At 45.0% G+C, this 17,826-nt stretch overlaps 1 protein-coding gene across 1 annotated transcript; it reads right to left on the minus strand.

Annotated features, from left to right (window-relative positions):
- Positions 1-410: 410 nt before the first annotated feature.
- Positions 411-1,373, minus strand: LOC115468206 (olfactory receptor 52E4-like). Its single transcript, XM_030199743.1, has one exon. It carries the CDS (start codon positions 1,365-1,367, stop codon positions 411-413), a length of 957 nt encoding a protein of 318 aa, XP_030055603.1. The 5' UTR covers positions 1,368-1,373.
- Positions 1,374-17,826: the final 16,453 nt, after the last annotated feature.

The following is a 17,826-nucleotide window of genomic DNA, read 5'->3' on the forward strand; positions in this document are numbered from 1 at the left end:
GCTTGCGCCTTTCGTGATGCACCGAACGGTGGTGCACCATTAGGTGCCTGATTCAAATAACCGCGAGAGATGATGTCAGAAAGTGGGCGGAGCAAGCTCCCACGCTCCACTCTCTGATAGACGGCAACAAGAGCAGCGAACTCAGGAACAATAAAGCAGCTGATTAAAGTGTCCCAGTGAACAGCTATGTTGGAAACTCAGCAGCTCGATACAAATAAACAGTAAAAAGTGACTTTCCTGAAAGTCTAGGGAGTGACTTAGTTCATCCCTAGTTAGCTTTTCACTCAGTGGAAAGGTACATTTGCACTCTTTGATTCCCTTACCAAATTTCCAACCATGAAGGTGAAATAACGTAGCTTTTCACGTATGCTGAAATTTTCTTTAAAGAAGATCCCAAATCATCATCCATTTCATGGATGTTGGATTTTCTTCTTCCATTTCATTACATTGAGTATTCTCTGACGAACTTGCTTTGTCCTCACACCGTACACAAAGGGGTTCAGCATGGGTGGACAGAACAAGTAGACGTTGGCCATGATAGGTTGAACGTATTTAGGAGCATTCTTGGCAAACCTGAGCATTAAAAAGGACGAAAGTGCTGGGGAGTAAAACAGTAAAATGACACACACATGGGAGCCACAGGTACTAAATGCTTTGAGTTTTTTTCCCGTGGATGGAAGGTTAAAAATAGTCCTGAGGATCATGACGTAAGATATGGTGATCAAGATCACATCTAACCCTACAATCAAAGTCACTACGGTCAGGCCATATGCACTAGTGATAAATAAATTTGAACAGGAGATCTTTGCAATTGACATGAACTCGCAGTATGAGTGAGGAATCACATTGGTTTTGCAGTATGACAACCTTTTCAGCAGGAATGGATGAGGCATCAGAATCCCTAGAGCTCTCAGGGCTACAACCATTACTATTTTGGCTATTCTTGAGTTGGTTAAAATGGTGGCATATCTTAAAGGATGGCATATGGCAATATACCTGTCGATGGCCATGACTGAAATGATACCTGACTCAAAGCCTGAGAAGCTGTGGATAAAATACATTTGCATGAGGCAAGCAGTGAAATGAATTTCTCGGGAGTTAAACCAATAGATTCCCAGCATTTTAGGAATTACTGTTGTGGGAATCATCAGATCATTCAGGGCTAACAATGAGAGTAAATAGTACATGGGTGTGTGCAGACTGGGCTCTGTTTTTATAATGTAAACAAGTATAAGGTTTCCTAAAAGAGAGATAATGTACATGGTAAAGAAAGGAATGGAGACCCAAAACAGGGAGGAATCCAGCCCTGGGATACCTGCAAGAATAAACGTTTCAGGATTGGTGATCGTGGTGTTAGACTTTGACATGGTGATCAATAGAAAGGGCGTCCTCAAATAAAATTGAAATCCTTGCTTGTCTTTTGCTTCTTCTCTGGTGATATCTAAAAAATTCAATTTGGAAACACTGTTAAAGGGCATTTGTACAATGGAAAGGTCCCTTTCTGAGCAATTTCTGTTCATTTTTTTTTGTTTGTTTTCATATTGTTTTTGATTGTATATGTTTTTACTGTAATCCTTCTAGGTTTTAGGTGACCAAGAAATGAAAAAAAAATTAACAAATAAATTTGATTCATTGCTGCACAAAGGTATTGCTCGGGAAGGGGATACTACTAGTATTAAACAATATGGTTCAGCTGAGAATAAGGCCAATAAGTCCCAAGACAGACACATTACCTTTACCAAATACCATGATTAGAAAGCAAAGATTATGCCTTCTGAATTTACCAAAAATGTCTGAGGTATCTGCTGCTAAAATACTTTAATGCAATAGGGTCTTTTACTAAGCAGTGGTAAACACTTCCACGTGCTTCCCATGTGCTAAAATGTGTTATTGTGCCCTGCAGTAGTACGGGCACATTTTGGGGACACAAAGAATGTATACCAGGCAATTTGTCCCCTGAAGAATCAAGCTGTGAAACGGAGGCGCTCTGTTGAGGGCAAACCGAGGACTAAAGAACTCAAACTGAGATAAGTGTCCTTAATGTCCCGGCTGTTTAGAATAAATGTCTGATGTGGAAGATAATAATAATGAGCTGAAAAAACTTAACTAACTCAAACAATTGTAAAGTATGTGGTATCAAGTTGATAACTTGCTTTTTTCAGCTCATTATTAGATTATTTTGCTTCATTTTCTTTTTGCTGAAATTTTGTCTAGTGTTACCTGATGTGGAAGATAAACAGTAACAGGCAGTGTACTTCAAGAAGAAAATGAATAGAAAAAAATAAGAAAATGTTGAGTGATCGGAGGTTTTTTAGTCTAATGAGGAAGTTCACACGGCCTCCCACTTAGTCATCTCTCCCCTCTCCAGTCGGTTCAAAACTCTGCTGCCCGTCTCGTCTTCCGCCAGGGTCGCTTTACTCATACTACCCCTCTCCTCAAGACCCTTCACTGGCTCCCTATCCGTTTTCGCATCCTGTTCAAACTTCTTCTACTAACCTATAAATGTACTCACTCTGCTGCTCCCCAGTATCTCTCCACACTCGTCCTTCCCTACACCCCTTCCCGTGCACTCCGCTCCATGGATAAATCCTTCTTATCTGTTCCCTTCTCCACTACTGCCAACTCCAGACTTCGCGCCTTCTCTCTCACTGCACCCTATGCCTGGAATAAACTTCCTGAGCCCCTATGTCTTGCCCCATCCTTGGCCACCTTTAAATCTAGACTGAAAGCCCGCCTCTTTAACATTGCTTTTGACTCATAACCACTTGTAACCACTCGCCTCCACCTACCCTCCTCTCTTCCTTCCCATTCACATTAATTGATTTGATTTGCTTACTTTATTTATTTTTTGTCTATTAGATTGTAAGCTCTTTGAGCAGGGACTGTCTTTCTTCTATGTTTGTGCAGCGCTGCGTACGCCTTGTAGCGCTATAGAAATGCTAAATAGTAGTAGTAGTAGTAGTAGTAATTTGAATTGGGAAATTCACAATTCACAAAAGCCGAGCATCTATTATTATTATTAGAATTTGTATAGCTCTACCAGACGCACGCAGCGCTGAACACCTGATACAAAGAGACAGTCCCTGCTCAAAAGAGCTTACAATCTAAATAATACAGACAGATAAGACAGTTACGGGTGAGGGAAGTAATCGGTGAGAAGGAAGGAAGGGACAAGGGGAGGGCAATTGAGTAGTGGCTAGGAGCTAAAAAGCTAATGCCTTTTCCGCCTTTCCATAAGAATAGTGAGATGTGGTAGCCATGTTAGTCCACTTTTAAAGGTAATCAATAGAAATAAAATAAAACATAGAAAAGGAAATAAGATGATACCTTTTTTTTATTGGACTAACAATACATATTTTGATTAGCTTTCGAAGGTAACCTTTCCTCATCAGATCAGAAATAAGCCAATGTTAATAAATAACAGTATATGTGGAGGAGTGGCCTAGTGGTTAGGGTGGTGGACTTTGGTCCTGGGGAACTGAGTTCAATTCCCACTTCAGGCACAGGCAGCTCCTTGTGACTCTGGGCAAGTCACTTAACCCTCCATTGCCCCATGTAAGCTGCATTGAGCCTGCCATGAGTGGGAAAGCACAGGGTACAAATGTAATAAAAATATATAAGCAAAACATCAAATCATTCCAGTGACAGTCTCACAGGAAGAGGGTGGGGTGGGTTAGGTGAGAGACAGGGAGGGCCAGGTGGATGAGGAACAGGGAGATATGCATGGTGATCAGAGGGTGACAAAGCAGTGAAATTTCATGGTTTATAATGGGCTAGAAAACCCAGATCTTTGTTAAGTCCTGTCTGGTGGGTGTCAATATTTAATCATTCTGACTTCAAAGATCTTACGCTCCTGGATTGTTGTAAAGTTTCCTTTAAGTATTCTCACCATAAAATCATTAGTACAGTGTTCTGGTTTTGGAAAGTGCTTTCCCACAGAGGTGACATCCTGGTTAGCACTGGCATTTTTCATATGATGACTATCAGGCTTATTTTCGAAAGAGAAGGACGCCCATCTTTCGACACAAATCGGAAGATGGGCATCCTTCTCACAGGGTCGCCCAAAGCCGATTTTGGGCATCCCCAACTGCTTTTTGTCACGGGGATGACCAACGTTCATGGGGGCGTGTCGGAGGCGTGCCTAACACATGGGCGTCCTCAACCCATAATGAAAGAAAAAGGGCGTCCCTGACGAGCACTTGGACGACTTTACCTGGTCCTGTTTTTCTTACGACCAAGGCACAAAAAGGTACCAAAACTGACCAGATGACCACCGGAGGGGATTGGGGATGACCTCCCCTTACTCCCCCAGTGGTCACTAACCGCCTCCCACCCTCAAAAAACAACTTTAAAAATATTACGTGCCAGCCTCTATGCCAGCCTCAAATGCCATACTCAGCTCCATCGCAGCAGTATGCAGGTCCTTGGAGCTGTTTTATTGGGTGCAGTGCAATTCAGGCAGGCGGACACAGGCCCATCCCCCCTACCTGTTACACTTGTGGTGGTAAATGTGAGCCCTCCAAAAACCACTGTACCCACATCTAGGTGCCCCCCTTCACCTGTAAGGGCTATGGTAGTGGTGTACAGTTGTGGGTATTGGGGGTTTGGAGGGGGGGTTTGGGGGGCTCAGCACACATGGAAAGGGAGCTATGTACCTAGGAGCTTTTTATGAAGTCCACTGCAGTGCCCCCTAGGGTACCCGATTGGTGTCCTGGCATGTCAGGAGGACCAGTGCACTACGAATGCTGGCTCCTCCCACGACCAAAGGGCTTAGATTTGGTGGTTTCTGAGATGGGCGTCCTTGGTTTCCATTATCGGCAAAAATCAGAAACGACCAAGTCTTGGGACGACCATCTCTAAGGACAACCTAAATGTCAAGATTTGGGCGTCCCCGACTGTATTATCAAAACGAAAGATGGCCATCCATCTTGTTTCAATAATACGGGTTTCCCCACCCCTGCATCGGGATGTTTTGCGAGGACGTCCTCAGCAAAACTTCAGCATCCCTTTCGATTATGTCCTCTATGTAAATTAAATCTCTTCGTTAGCATCTGGCTTGTTTCTCCAATATAGCACCGTTCGTCACACTTTTTACATTGAATGAAACAAGCCAGATGCTAAGGAAACTTCAAGACAATCCAGGAACGTAAGACCTTTGAAGTCAGAATAATTAAATTTTTTGACACCCACCAGACAGGACTTAACAAAGATCTGCGTTTTGTAGCCCATTATAAACCATGAAATTCTACTGCTTTGTCACTCTCTTATCTCCATGCATATCTCCCTGTCCCTCATCCACCGAGCTCTCCCTGTCTCTCACCTAACCTACTCCACCCTCTTCCTGTGAGACTGTCATTGGAATGCTTTAATGTTTCACATATATATATTGTTATTTATCAATATTTGCTTATTTCTGATCTGATGAAGGTTACCTTCGAAAGCTAATCAAAAAATGTATTTAGTCCAATAAAAAAGGTATCATCTTATTTTCTTTTCTATGTTTTATTTTAATTTATTTCTATTGATTACCTACATAAGAATAGTAAAATCAGATATACTTGCTGAAATATATAATAGAGGGTTCTCGAAAGCAAGGTTTTTATCATATAATCTAGACAAATACTGTTGAAAAGCTTTAGGAGATCTCATTGGTATCTTAGGAAAATGTAAAAGATGCAAATTAATAAATATATATTTACTCACCGTCTGCAACCCTTATGTACTAATAAAGAAGCAACATCTGCTAGGTAAGAAGGTGTGATAAGACCGAGCACAGTTCTCCCACCTCTCATTGGAGAAGTTCATGTGTAAGAAAATATAAAGTGGTAAGAAGTCCGAGAGGAGAATCCCACTGGAGACGCAGTGATCCCAACACTTCTGCACGTTATCATGGGAATTATTCAGTTCAGATTCATTAACTCTCAAATACAATAAATAACAAAATGCTAAGGCAGATGGGGGCTGGCTATATATAAACCATATTGAAACAAACAAACAAACAAAAGCTCACTATACAACTCTGTAGTTCTTAAATTCACAATCTCGTGTCCTTTCAACAAGTCACAGGAATTAAGGTTTTCAATAATTTTTTATGTTTTTAGGGAAGAAATTACCTCAGAGAAATAGCAATTCAGCTTATGTAAATCTCTGTTTACAATCAAACTATATCTGTGAAAATATTTATGGCCCTGCTTACAAAGAGGTGCTAATTAGTACGCGCTAACCATGGATATGCCTATAGGAATTATGGGCATCTAAACGGTTAGTGTGTGATAATGTTTAGTGCGTGCTAAAAACACAAGTACACCTTTGTAAACAGGGACCTTAATGTATCGGTCCCCAGTTCTTTCTTTTTTTTTTAATTTTATTTTTATACATATACAATTTTTACAAGGAGTCACAGTTGATTAGAAAGTATTATATTCACACATTAGCTAAGGAAAATAATATAAATTTCCAATAATTAAACACTCAAGTCCACTTTAAGGAGAGACATCTATCTTAAGGAGGACTGCTAAAAGGAAAAGAAAAATTCTTTAGGAAAAATATAGCATCTAGGACACTTTAAACAAACGCTGACAATTGTAATGGGTCTATGAAGACATATTTATGTGAATCTGTTCCTCAGATCTCCCCCTTTCTGACCATCACCTATTAACCTTCACACTTATGCACCCTCCTCCCCAGTCCCACCCAATCTCAACCCCCACATCTAGGAATCTGCTACTTTTGTTCCTGTGCCCGCTCTGCTGAATGTTCTTGGCTTAAATCCAGCATCCTTGCCGACTTCATTCATTTCAAATTCATGCTTAACTCCTTCCAGTCTGCCCTTTCACTTGCCAAAGGGGATTACTTCACCCAATTGACAAATTCCCTTTGGCTCCAACCCTCGACCTCTTCGCCAAACTGAACTCTCTTCTCAAGGTACCTCCGTCCCCAATTCCCCCATCTCTTTCTCCTCAGACCCTAGCTGAGCACTTCCATGATCAAATCTGTAAGATTAACCTTGAATTTTCATCCAAACCCTCCCCACCTCTCTCTCCCTTAGTTCACACCCCCTACTCTCCTTCCTCTCCCTCGTTTTCCTCCTCCTCAGAAGTTTCTACTGAGGAAACTGCCCCTCTTCTTTCCTCCTCTAAATGTACTACCTGTTCCTCTGATCCCATTCCCACTTATCTACTTAACACTATCTCTCCTACTCTCATCCCAGTCATCTGTCACATCCTTAATCTTTCACTCTCCACTGCAACTGTTCCTACGGCCTTCAAACATGCTGTTGCCACTCCACTCCTTAAAAAACCCTCACTTGACCCTACCTGTCCCCCCAACTATCGCCCCATCTCCCTTTCCTCTCCAAACTACTTGAATGTGTTGTTTACCGCCGTTGTCTTGACTTTCTTTCTTCACAACCTATTCTTGACCCACTCCAATCTGGTTTTCGCCCTCTTCACTCTACTGAAACTGCACTTACCAAAGTCTCTAATGACATGCTACTGGCTAAATCCAGAGGTCTCTATTCTATCCTTATCCTTCTTGATCTATCTGCTGCCTTTGACACTGTTGACCACACTATACTCCTGGATACGCTATCCTCGCTTGGATTCCAGGGCCCTGTTCTTTCCTGGTTCTCCTCTTACCTCTCACTTAGTTCTTTGTGTTCACTATGGTGGATCCTCTTCAACTTCCATCCCGCTTTCAGTTGGTGTGTCCTTGGACCCCTCCTTTTCTCCATCTATACCTCTTCCCTTGGTACCCTGATTTCATCCCAATTTGTCTTTATGTCTAAAAAACATTTTGAACAACCATTGCTTATCTGGCAGTAGAGCAACTGTGGCAACCAGAGTTGCCGCAATTGCTCGTTCAGTATCCGATGTTTCCAAAACATTTGTAACATCCAAAGGTTCTTGTTGTTGCTGTGGTTGTCCTGTATTCTAGATGGCACATAGTAAACTTGAGTTAAAGGCATGGGCGTAGACTGGGGGGGGCGAGGGGGGGCAATGCCCCCCAAACGACAACGAGGCGCCGCTGCGCCATTAGTTAAAAAAACACACATGCAGGCACGCGCTCCTCTCCATCCGCTTGGCTTCCCTGCCCTCTCTGTCTTCCTCCCTCCCTCCGGTGCAGGCAGCAGTCTTTTTCAGCGTTCCTGGCAGCGGTAGCGATGTACACGCTGCCTTCGGCTCTGCCCCAAAGCCTTCTCTTCAAGTTCCTGTTCCCGCATAGGTGGGAACAGGAAGAGAAGGCTTCCGGGGCAGACCGAAGGCAGCGTGTACATTGCTACCGCTGCCAGGAACGCTGAAAAAGCTGGACTGTTGCCTGCGCCGGAGGGAGGGAGGGAGGAAGAGAGGGGGTAAACGGAGTCACGATCTTGGACCTCGCGGGGGGGGGGGGCAGTAGAAGGAAGATGGATGGAACTGGGAGGGGTGGGGAGCAGAGGGAAGATGGATGGTACTGGGAGGGGTGGGGAGCAGAGGGAAGGAGCAAGAGATGGATGGGACTGGGAGGGGTGGGGAGCAGAGGGAAGGAGCAAGAGATGGATGGGACTGGGAGGGTGGGGAGCAGAGGGAAGCCTACTGGAAAGAAGACACTGCATAAAACAGAAGACACTGGGACCAAAGCGAATAGAAAAACTAAATGATCAGATAACAAAGGTAGATAAAAGTATTTTATTCATAATTTATTAATTGAAATGTGTCAGCTTTTTGAAATGTGCATCTGTGATATTTTGCCTGTAAATTTAAATTCCTTCCTCCATATTAGCATATTCATTTGCATATGTATATATGCAAATGATATGCTAATATGCTCCGCCCATTCTTTGCCCCCCCCCCCCCCCAAATGAAACAGTCAAACTACGCCTATGGTTAAAGGTGGTAAATTTGTCTCTGGTATCGGTCCCCAGTTCTTATCTAGTTTCATGAAAAATATGTGCTTGAAACCATGTGAGTTGTAACCTTATGTTCTTGATATTAAAGGAACCCCTGAAGCAGCTCACTGCAAAACACTGGCCAACATCGGGGGTTGATACATTATGAGGGAAGAAAATATTCCATTTACTGCAGCTTCATTTACCATGACAGTTGCTAACTGGTGCTATCCCACAGTAAATGAATAGTGCAACCTAGCAAGCTGTGCAAGATGGGATGTGCCCCATAGGACTATCCCATATATTGACCATCTGACATTCTCCATTGCCCTTCTCTGTGTCTTGGGGTCCCTTTTACTGACCTGCGGTAAAAAGCAGCCTTAACACTTGGAATTAGAAAAGTTACAGAGAAGGGCGACAAAAATGATAAAGGGGATGGGACGACTTCCCTATGAGGAAAGGCTAAAGTGGCTAGGGCTCTTCAGCTTGGAGAAAAGACGGCTGATTCCTGTACGCTAAGGCCACTTTTCTGCATAGGTAAAATGGCTACTTTTCCTATTTTTTATATTAATGGCCATGTGCTAATTTTCCAACTAGCATGTGATCTCCTACTGCCACCCATTATGTAGGCCGTAAGACCTCACGTGCTAACCATGTGCTAATTGGTTAGAGTGTGGTAATTAGCACAGAACATGACTACTGTCCTTCCCCAGACCCACCCCCAGTGCTAAAAATAAAGTGTATTTTTTAGCACATGGGAACTGCACACCTTTGCCAAAATTACTCCGGAATGCAGCGGCATAACAAGGGCGGGGCGGTGGGGGCGGTCTGCCCCAGGTGCACGCCGCTGGAGGGGTGCAGAGAGCAGCCGCACGGCTGTCAGCTCCGCTGTTTCCCTGCTCCCGGGGCAGAGGGAGCAGGGAGCCAGCAGAGCCGAGAGTTGCGCAGCTGCTCCCAGCAGCCAAGCATGCACCCGGGGGGTTGATGCACTGGGGGGGGGGGGGGGGGTGTCATTGCACCAGGGGGGTGCGGATCGGCGATCCGCCCCAGGTGGCAGCCGACCTAGGATCGTCACTGCCAGGATGCCTGAACATTCCACACATTAAGGCATTTTAAGCTGAAGTAAGGACCCCTTGGTTTGTTAATGGCCTTAATGCCTCCCCTCCACTTTTGTATTTTGGGTAGATTAAAAACTTTACCCCCTGATAATCAGCTGGCTTCGGGCTGCACGATGACTGCTCGACACCAGTGGTCGGACCGGATATTCAATGCTGAGACACATTCGGCAACCGACATTAATATCCAGTTTCATTTTTTGACTGCGGCTACTTAACCGGTTAAACAGCTATTCAGCGTTAATTACTATTCACACTTTAGCCGATTACTTCTCTGGGAAGATAATTGTTACTACAAATGTTGAATGATATGGAATATATTCTGAGTTTGTTCATAGATGGGGGGGGGGGGGGCTCAGCTATTTTTTTTAAGTTTGGGAACTGAACCAAAGTCACTCCAGTTTACGTCTTGAGAAACCCACAGAAAATGCTGTACTACTACATTATGAGGGTTATCAAAGTGAATATTGAAATCTCCCACAAAATGAGAGAAACCCCCCCCCACAAAATTTGGAAGAAATTAAATTATAGAGGCTTCATAGTGATGTAAGTGAAAACAGAGGCTGTTGATATATTAATAAGAAATCAGTAGGAGAGCAACCTCGTGGGAGGCATGCCCAAGATGGCGTCTGTGTGAGGAATATGGTTGAATCTTAGCTTATTATTCCTTAAAATATATGGGGAAAAAGTGAAAAGGCCAAAGTTCAACGTACACTGTAGCTCTGGCGAAAGGACCTGAGTATGGCCCAATGAATTTCCATGTCCTCTGCTCTGTGAGCAGCAGGTAAAAAGCCCCCAAATTTAAAATACATTGAATAGTGATATGTGCAGTATATTTTTACCCAGTACCTTCTGTTATGGAACTTACTGGGTCACTGGCGTGTCTTGTGCTGGTGCTCTATCAGTAGGTGTTCTGGTCTTCTGGTAACTTTTATTCAGAAATGCCTAGCACCCACCTGGGGCTAACCCTGCGGCCACTTGGAGGGTCTTTCCTCAGCACCGCCTGCTGCTTGTGCTCTACACTAGCACCCTGCTCCCACTGACTGAGTCCCACTTGTCTCTGGGAGAGTCTCCCACCCTCCATTTATTCCCCTGTGAATTCTAGGTTACTGAGGCCAAACTCTCAGGGGGCCCCAACAGTTCTTAGAAAGCACCCACAGACCCAATACACAAACCATCAAGATTCTTAGTCCAGGACAACAGAGTTAATAAACTAACAAGTTTATTATCACAAAACTAGAACAGTGAACCATATAAAACAGGTGGAAAAACAGCAAGCAATAACAAGTAACTGAATAAGGATTAATATTAAAACTATCTAACACTTGTTACTACCTGGGTAGCATCTGGGGAGTTTCAGGAAATTAACTGCTCACAAGTCTTGAATAGGGTCTCGGGACAGAGATGTTCACCTTCTGCTCTCCCTAGCTGAGACTGGGGAAAATCCAGTACCTACCGGCTAGATTTGAACTCCAGGGCCAATCAGAGCCCAGGGCACAAACTTTGAAAGTATATGGCCAATGGTACTGCAGATTGCCTTTTCACAAGCTTAAACTGGAAAACCAAATAGTCTTTTCTGCAACAGCTTTAAAACACAAAACAGATGCCATATGCTGGCTAATTAGGAGAAATACACTTAATGAAATAATACAGTTCACAGGCTTAAAACCCCATTGTTTCATCACAAGACCTTTTATACAAGCTGGCAACTTTTATATGGGGCGTAGCCAGACCTCGCCAGGAGGGGAGGCCAGAGCCCTAGGTGGGGGGGGAGCACTGTTTAGCCGCCCCCCCCCCCCGAGCCGCCGCCGCCACCACATCAGACCCCCCCTCCCTGCCGGCCTGCCCACGATCCCCTTCAACCCCCCTCCTGCCACCAACTCTCCCCTGCCGTCGCCGCCCGCCCCGTCGCCGTAAATGATACCTTTTTTTGAAGAGAGACTTCCTTCCGTGCTCGAGTAGCGCCTTTCTTCAACGAAGTTCTGGCAATCAGCTGTTTCGAAGCCGGTGACACTGCCGGCGTCGAAACAGCTGATCGCCGGAACTTCGTCGAAGAAAGGCGCTACTCGAGCGCAGAAGGAAGTCTGTCTTCAAAAAAAGGAATCATTTACGGTGACGGGGCGGGCGGCAACAGCGACGGCGGGGGAGAGTTGGTGGCGGGAGGGAGGTTGAAGGGGATCGTGGGGCAGGGGGCCAGGGCCAAATCTACGGCCCCCTCAGGCCCCCTCAGGCCCCACGTATCTACGCCACTGGGATTGCTTCAGGTATGGATTTTCCCACTAATGCCGGTTCTGACATGGATGAGGTCTGTGTTAGGAGAGGATCTGCAGCACTTCTTGTAGTTCTTTACCCAGTTCCTGAATTGGTGATATATTTCTAGTCCATGTTTGCTCGGGATAGATCACGACTCAGGTTACATCAAATATTCTAACCCCCTGCGCAAGGAGGTTGACATTATCATGGACGCGCTCATTGTGCCTCAGTTCTATGTATGTTGGGTGCTAAGGAGCACTTCCAAAACAGAGAGTTGATATTTTGAGAAATGCTGTTCAATATGTCTATTTCTCTTTTTGATAGCAGACTGGGAAAGATCACTTTAATAATTCTATTTTTTTATTTATTGGAATTTATTAACTGCATATATGAAGAAATTCACCGAAGGCAGTGTATAGCAAGTACAGTATAACATAAAACTTACAATTTTGCTAACAACGTGATAACAGTAAAATGACCAAATATAAGCATAACTACAATAAGAGGTTCTTTTACAAAGCTGTGGTATAAAAGTGGCCTGTGGTAGCGTGGCTGCATCTTTTTGCCGCTCTCTGGGTCACTTTTAAGCATGGCTGGAAAAAAGACCATTTTTTTAATGGGCTGGGAAATGAGCGTGCGCAAAAATGAAAACTAACACGTGATTATTTATGGACTGAGCCCTTACCGCCAGCCATTGACCTAGTGGTAAGGGCTCACGCGCTACCAGCGTGGTAACCATGCAGTGCATGCCAACATGGCCGTGCTGCTGATTACCATTGGGAACGCCCCTCACAGTAGAAAATAGAAAAATATTTTCAACGGCAGGATCCAGCGCGTGCCAAACTCAGAATAACCACAGGGCGCAATCACTACCCCGGTAGAGGTGCCGATTTGATATACGCTACCCACTCAGCCCTCTCATGGCTTTGTGAAAGGGCACCGGAATTAGGTAAACTTGAAAATGGCAAATTGAAACCTTGTAGTAGGAATCAGAAATACACAGATTTAACAACACTGCAGAACAATCACAAAAAAGAGATATGATAAATATCAGTACAATACAAACAAAACCATAATAGCTTGAAGTACATTCAAATAACATAGATTTAATATGATGTCAGCATGATAGCAATGAAACACCTAATAAGCAACACATTAGAACATTCAAGGAGCTAATTGCAGATATATAGATGGGGACAATATTAATGGGAATCAGTTTGCTGTAAGGGATGCCTGGAACAGGGCGCCCAAGTTTTCCTGAGGACGTCCTCGCAGGACGTCCCCGCGAAGGGACGGGGAAACCCGTATTATCGAAACAAGATGGGCGGCCATCTTTCATTTCGATAATACGGTCGGGGACGCCCAAATCTCAACATTTAGGTCGACCTTAGAGATGGTCGTCCCTAGAGATGGTTGTCCCCGATTTTCGGCGATAATAGAAACCGAGGACGCCCATCTCAGATATGACCAAATCCAAGCCATTTGGTCGTGGGATGAGCCAGCATTCGTAGTGCACTGGTCCCCCTGACATGCCAGGACACCAACCGGGCACCCTAGGGGGCGCTGCAGTGGACTTCAGAAAAAGCTCCCAGGTGCATAGCTCCCTTACCTTGTGTGCTGAGCCCCACAAACCCCCCCAAACCCCACTCCCCACAACTGTACACCACTACCATAGCCCTTAGGGATGAAGGGGGGCACCTAGATGTGGGTACAGTGGGTTTGTGGTGGGTTTTGGAGGGCTCACATTTACCACTACAACAGATAGGGGGGGATGGGCCTGGGTCCGCCTGCCTGAAGTGCACTGCAGTACCCACTAAAGCTCCAGGGACCTGCATACTGCTGTCATGGAGCTGCGTATGATATTTGAGGCTGGCATAGAGGCTGGAAAAAATATTTAAAAATTTTTTTTTAGGGTGGGAGGGGGTTAGTGACCACTGGGTGAGTAAGGGGAGGTCATCCTCGATTCCCTCCGGTGGTCATCTGGTCATTTAGGGCACATTTTTGTGGCTTGGTCGTAAAAAAAAAGGACCAAGTAAAGTCGGCCAAGTGTTCGTCAGGGATGCCCTTCTTTTTTCCATTATCAGTCGAGGGCGCCCATGTGTTAAGCATGTCCCAGTCCCGCCTTCGCTATGGTTCCGACACGCCCCCGTAAACTTTGGTCATCCCGCAACGGAAAGCAGTTGAGGACGCCCAAAATTGGCTTTCGATTATGCCGATTCGGGCGACCCTGGGAGAAGGACACCCATATCCCGATTTGTGTCGAAAGATGGGCGCCCTTCTCTTTCGAAAATAAGCCTGCTAGTCTTTGGTTGCTTTGGTTTAATTCATTTATTTTTGTTTAAAGAATGATGTCTTTTGGGCTTATGAGACTTTCCACAGCTTTTGTTCCTCTTTGTCCAGGCACAAACCTTTATTTCTAGGACTAGTTAGTTTAATCTATTAGAAGTTTAAGATTAGATTCTATATATGGTGTCTGAAAAATCTGCACCGAAACTTTTTTTGCCTAGGTGTATTCAATAAACCATGCCTAGAATTAGGTGCAGTTTATGGAATACACGTGGAGGGGCATAATCGAACGGAAACGCCTATCTCCATGGGCGTTTATCTCCGAGAACAGGTCCGTGAAGGGGCGGGCCGAACCATATTTTCGAAAAAATGGGCGTTTTTGAGCTGGGCGTTTGTTTTTTTTAGCGATAATGGAAACTAAAAACGCCCAGCTCAAAAACGTCCTAATCCGAGCAATTTGGTCGTGGGAGGGGCCAGGATTCGTAGTACACTCGCCCCCCTGATATGTCAGGACACCAACTGGGCACCCTAGGTCAGTGCGGTGGACTTCAGAAAAAGCTCCCACATGCATAGCTCCCTTACCACGGGTGCTGAGCTCCTAACCCCCCTCCCCCAAAACCCACTACCCACAAATGTACAACACTACCATAGCTCTTAGGGGTGAAGGGGGCACCTACATGTGGGTACAGTGGGTTTTGGAGGCCTCCCATTTACCAGCACAAGTGTTGCAGGTGGGGGGGGGATGGGCCTGGGTCCACCTGGCTGAAGTGCACTGCGGTATCCACTAAAAGTGCTCCAGGGACCTGCATACACGCAGGCCTCTAGGACTGGTTGCTGCTATATAACATTGGCACACCAGTTGACAAATGAAGACTAATCTCTCCAAAAACATCCTTTATTGGAATAACCGCCTTTACTCACAGTTAACTGCAGATCAGAGGTTGTGCCCCACTGGCAATGAGTCTCCCTGGTACTGAGATTAGCAGTAGGTCAGAGCTGGCAGAATGCTGTACAATGCCCTCTTTCAGCCACATTCAAGGTAAGAACTAAGTTCTCTAACGTGGCTAACACAGGAAAGGGAACTAAAACTGGCTTACAAAAATGGCCACTACCACATGGACTACAACAGGAAACACAACAGGGCACACTCTGACCCAGTAGGCAGGGGGAAAAGCACCATGGGAGAAGAGCCTACCAACTACCAACATCGTGAGACTGTAACACAAGCTAATGAAATCACGGAGCCCAATACCCTACACCCACCACAATGCAATGCTGATGTGACCCTGTACTGCACCTGAGAGCCACATCTGACCCAGGGAAAGGCTGTGACAGAATCGAACACATTCTGTTGTCACGGAGGTGGGTACGGCATTTGAGGCTGGCATGGAGGCTGGAAAAAAAGTTTTTAAAGTGGGGGGTTTTTTGGTGGGAGGGGGTTAGTGACCACTGGGGGAGTCCGGGGAGGTCATCCCCGATTCCCTCCAGTGGTCATCTGGGCAGTTGGAGCACTTTTTTGGGACTTGTTCGTGAAAAAAAGGGTCCAAAAAAAGTGACCCAAAATCGCGGTTAAAAACACCTTTTTTTTTCGATTATCAGCTAAAGACGCCCATCTCTCCTTGGCTGATAACCACGCCCCAGTTCTGCCTCCACCACGCCTCCGACACGCCCCCGTCAACTTTATTCGTTTCCGTGACGGAGTGCAGTTGGAAACGCCCAAAATCGGCTTTCGATTATACCGATTTGGGTGCCTTTGCGAGACAAACATCTATCTCCCGATTTAGGTCGCACTATAGGTGTTTTTCTCTTTCGAAAATAAACTGGTTAGCGTGTAAATACCGGCGCCTAAGTAATATGCAGAGCAGGTGCATTCTATAACCCTGCATGTAAATTTTCAGAAAGTCGACGGCCCACCCATTCCATGGCCATGGCCACACCCCCTTTCTGGCAGCATATATTACAATTTACAATCACCACTTTACAGAATACGCTTAGTAAGTTGTGTGCGTAAATTCTAATTAATGCCAATTAGTGTCAATAAGTGCTCGTTAAGTGACAATTATTGGTGCTGATTGGCTTGTTAAGTAAATTGTACATGAAAATCCAGAATATGACCAGATTTGCGCACGCAATTTCGGTCATACGCTATAGAATCCGGGGGTTAGTGGCTTCTGTCTGCAGGTACCTGTCTTACCAAACGGCTGTGAAATAACAGAAGATGTGAAGTACAACACTCCAAACCATTTATCCAGGTATATGACTCCCACCAAGGGAATGGTGACTGATAAATTGAAAGATAAAATAAAGCGATTAAATAATTGAAACAGAGACATAGAAAAATGCATTCAGAGATGACTTTACATATGGCCTATCCAGTCTGCCCATCCATGTCGTCTACTCTCCCTGTCACTCCCTTAGAGATCTTATGTACTTGTCCCAAGCTCTCTTCAATTCAGATACTGTTTTCATCTCCACCACGAATTCACCACCCTTTCTATGAAGAAGTAATTCCTCAGGTTACTTCTGAGTCTATCCCCTTTCACCTGACCTTCATCCTATTCTTCCTCATTCCAGTGCTTCCTTTCAGTTGAAAGAGATTCACCTCCTGTGCATTTATGCCTCATAGGTATTTAAACATCCCTATCATTTCTCCCCTCTCCCACCTTTCTTCCAAACTACACATATTGAGATCTTTAAGTCTATCCCCATATGCTTTATGATGAAAACCACTGGCAATTTAGTAGTTGCCCTCTGGACCGACTCCATCCTGTTTATATCTTTTTGAAGGTTTGGTCTCCAGAATTATACACAACTAGGAAACAATGCCCGTTTCTGAGCGGAATGAATCGGGCGCTAGCAAGGGGCCCCCTCCCTCCGTCCCTCGAAGCTACTTGCCTTGTTCGCTGTGGGCCGTTTCGGCCCTCGAGTGTCAATAGCTCCGCCCTCAACGTCATGACGTTTTGACGCGTCATGACGTTTTGACGCGAGGGCGGTGCAGACACTCCAGGGCACACCGGATATCTCGGGCGCCTCAACTTCCGTGGAGGCTTCAGAACGTTGGGGTTGCCTTTTATATATATAGATATTCTAAATGAGGTCTCACCAGAGTCTTATACAGGGGCATCATCACCTCCATTTTCCTACTGCCCTAGCAATAAATTATAAATATAGTATATGGTTTTCACAGCCTGGCTTTCACATAAAAAGTGACTTTCCTGGATGCATGCTTAAGTCTAGGGAGTGACTTATTTCATCCCTAGTTAGTTTTCACCCAACGGAAAGGTACATTTGCACACTTTGATTCCC

The sequence above is a fragment of the Microcaecilia unicolor genome, chromosome 4, assembly GCF_901765095.1.
Source record: "Microcaecilia unicolor chromosome 4, aMicUni1.1, whole genome shotgun sequence".
Lineage (NCBI taxonomy): Eukaryota > Metazoa > Chordata > Amphibia > Gymnophiona > Siphonopidae > Microcaecilia > Microcaecilia unicolor.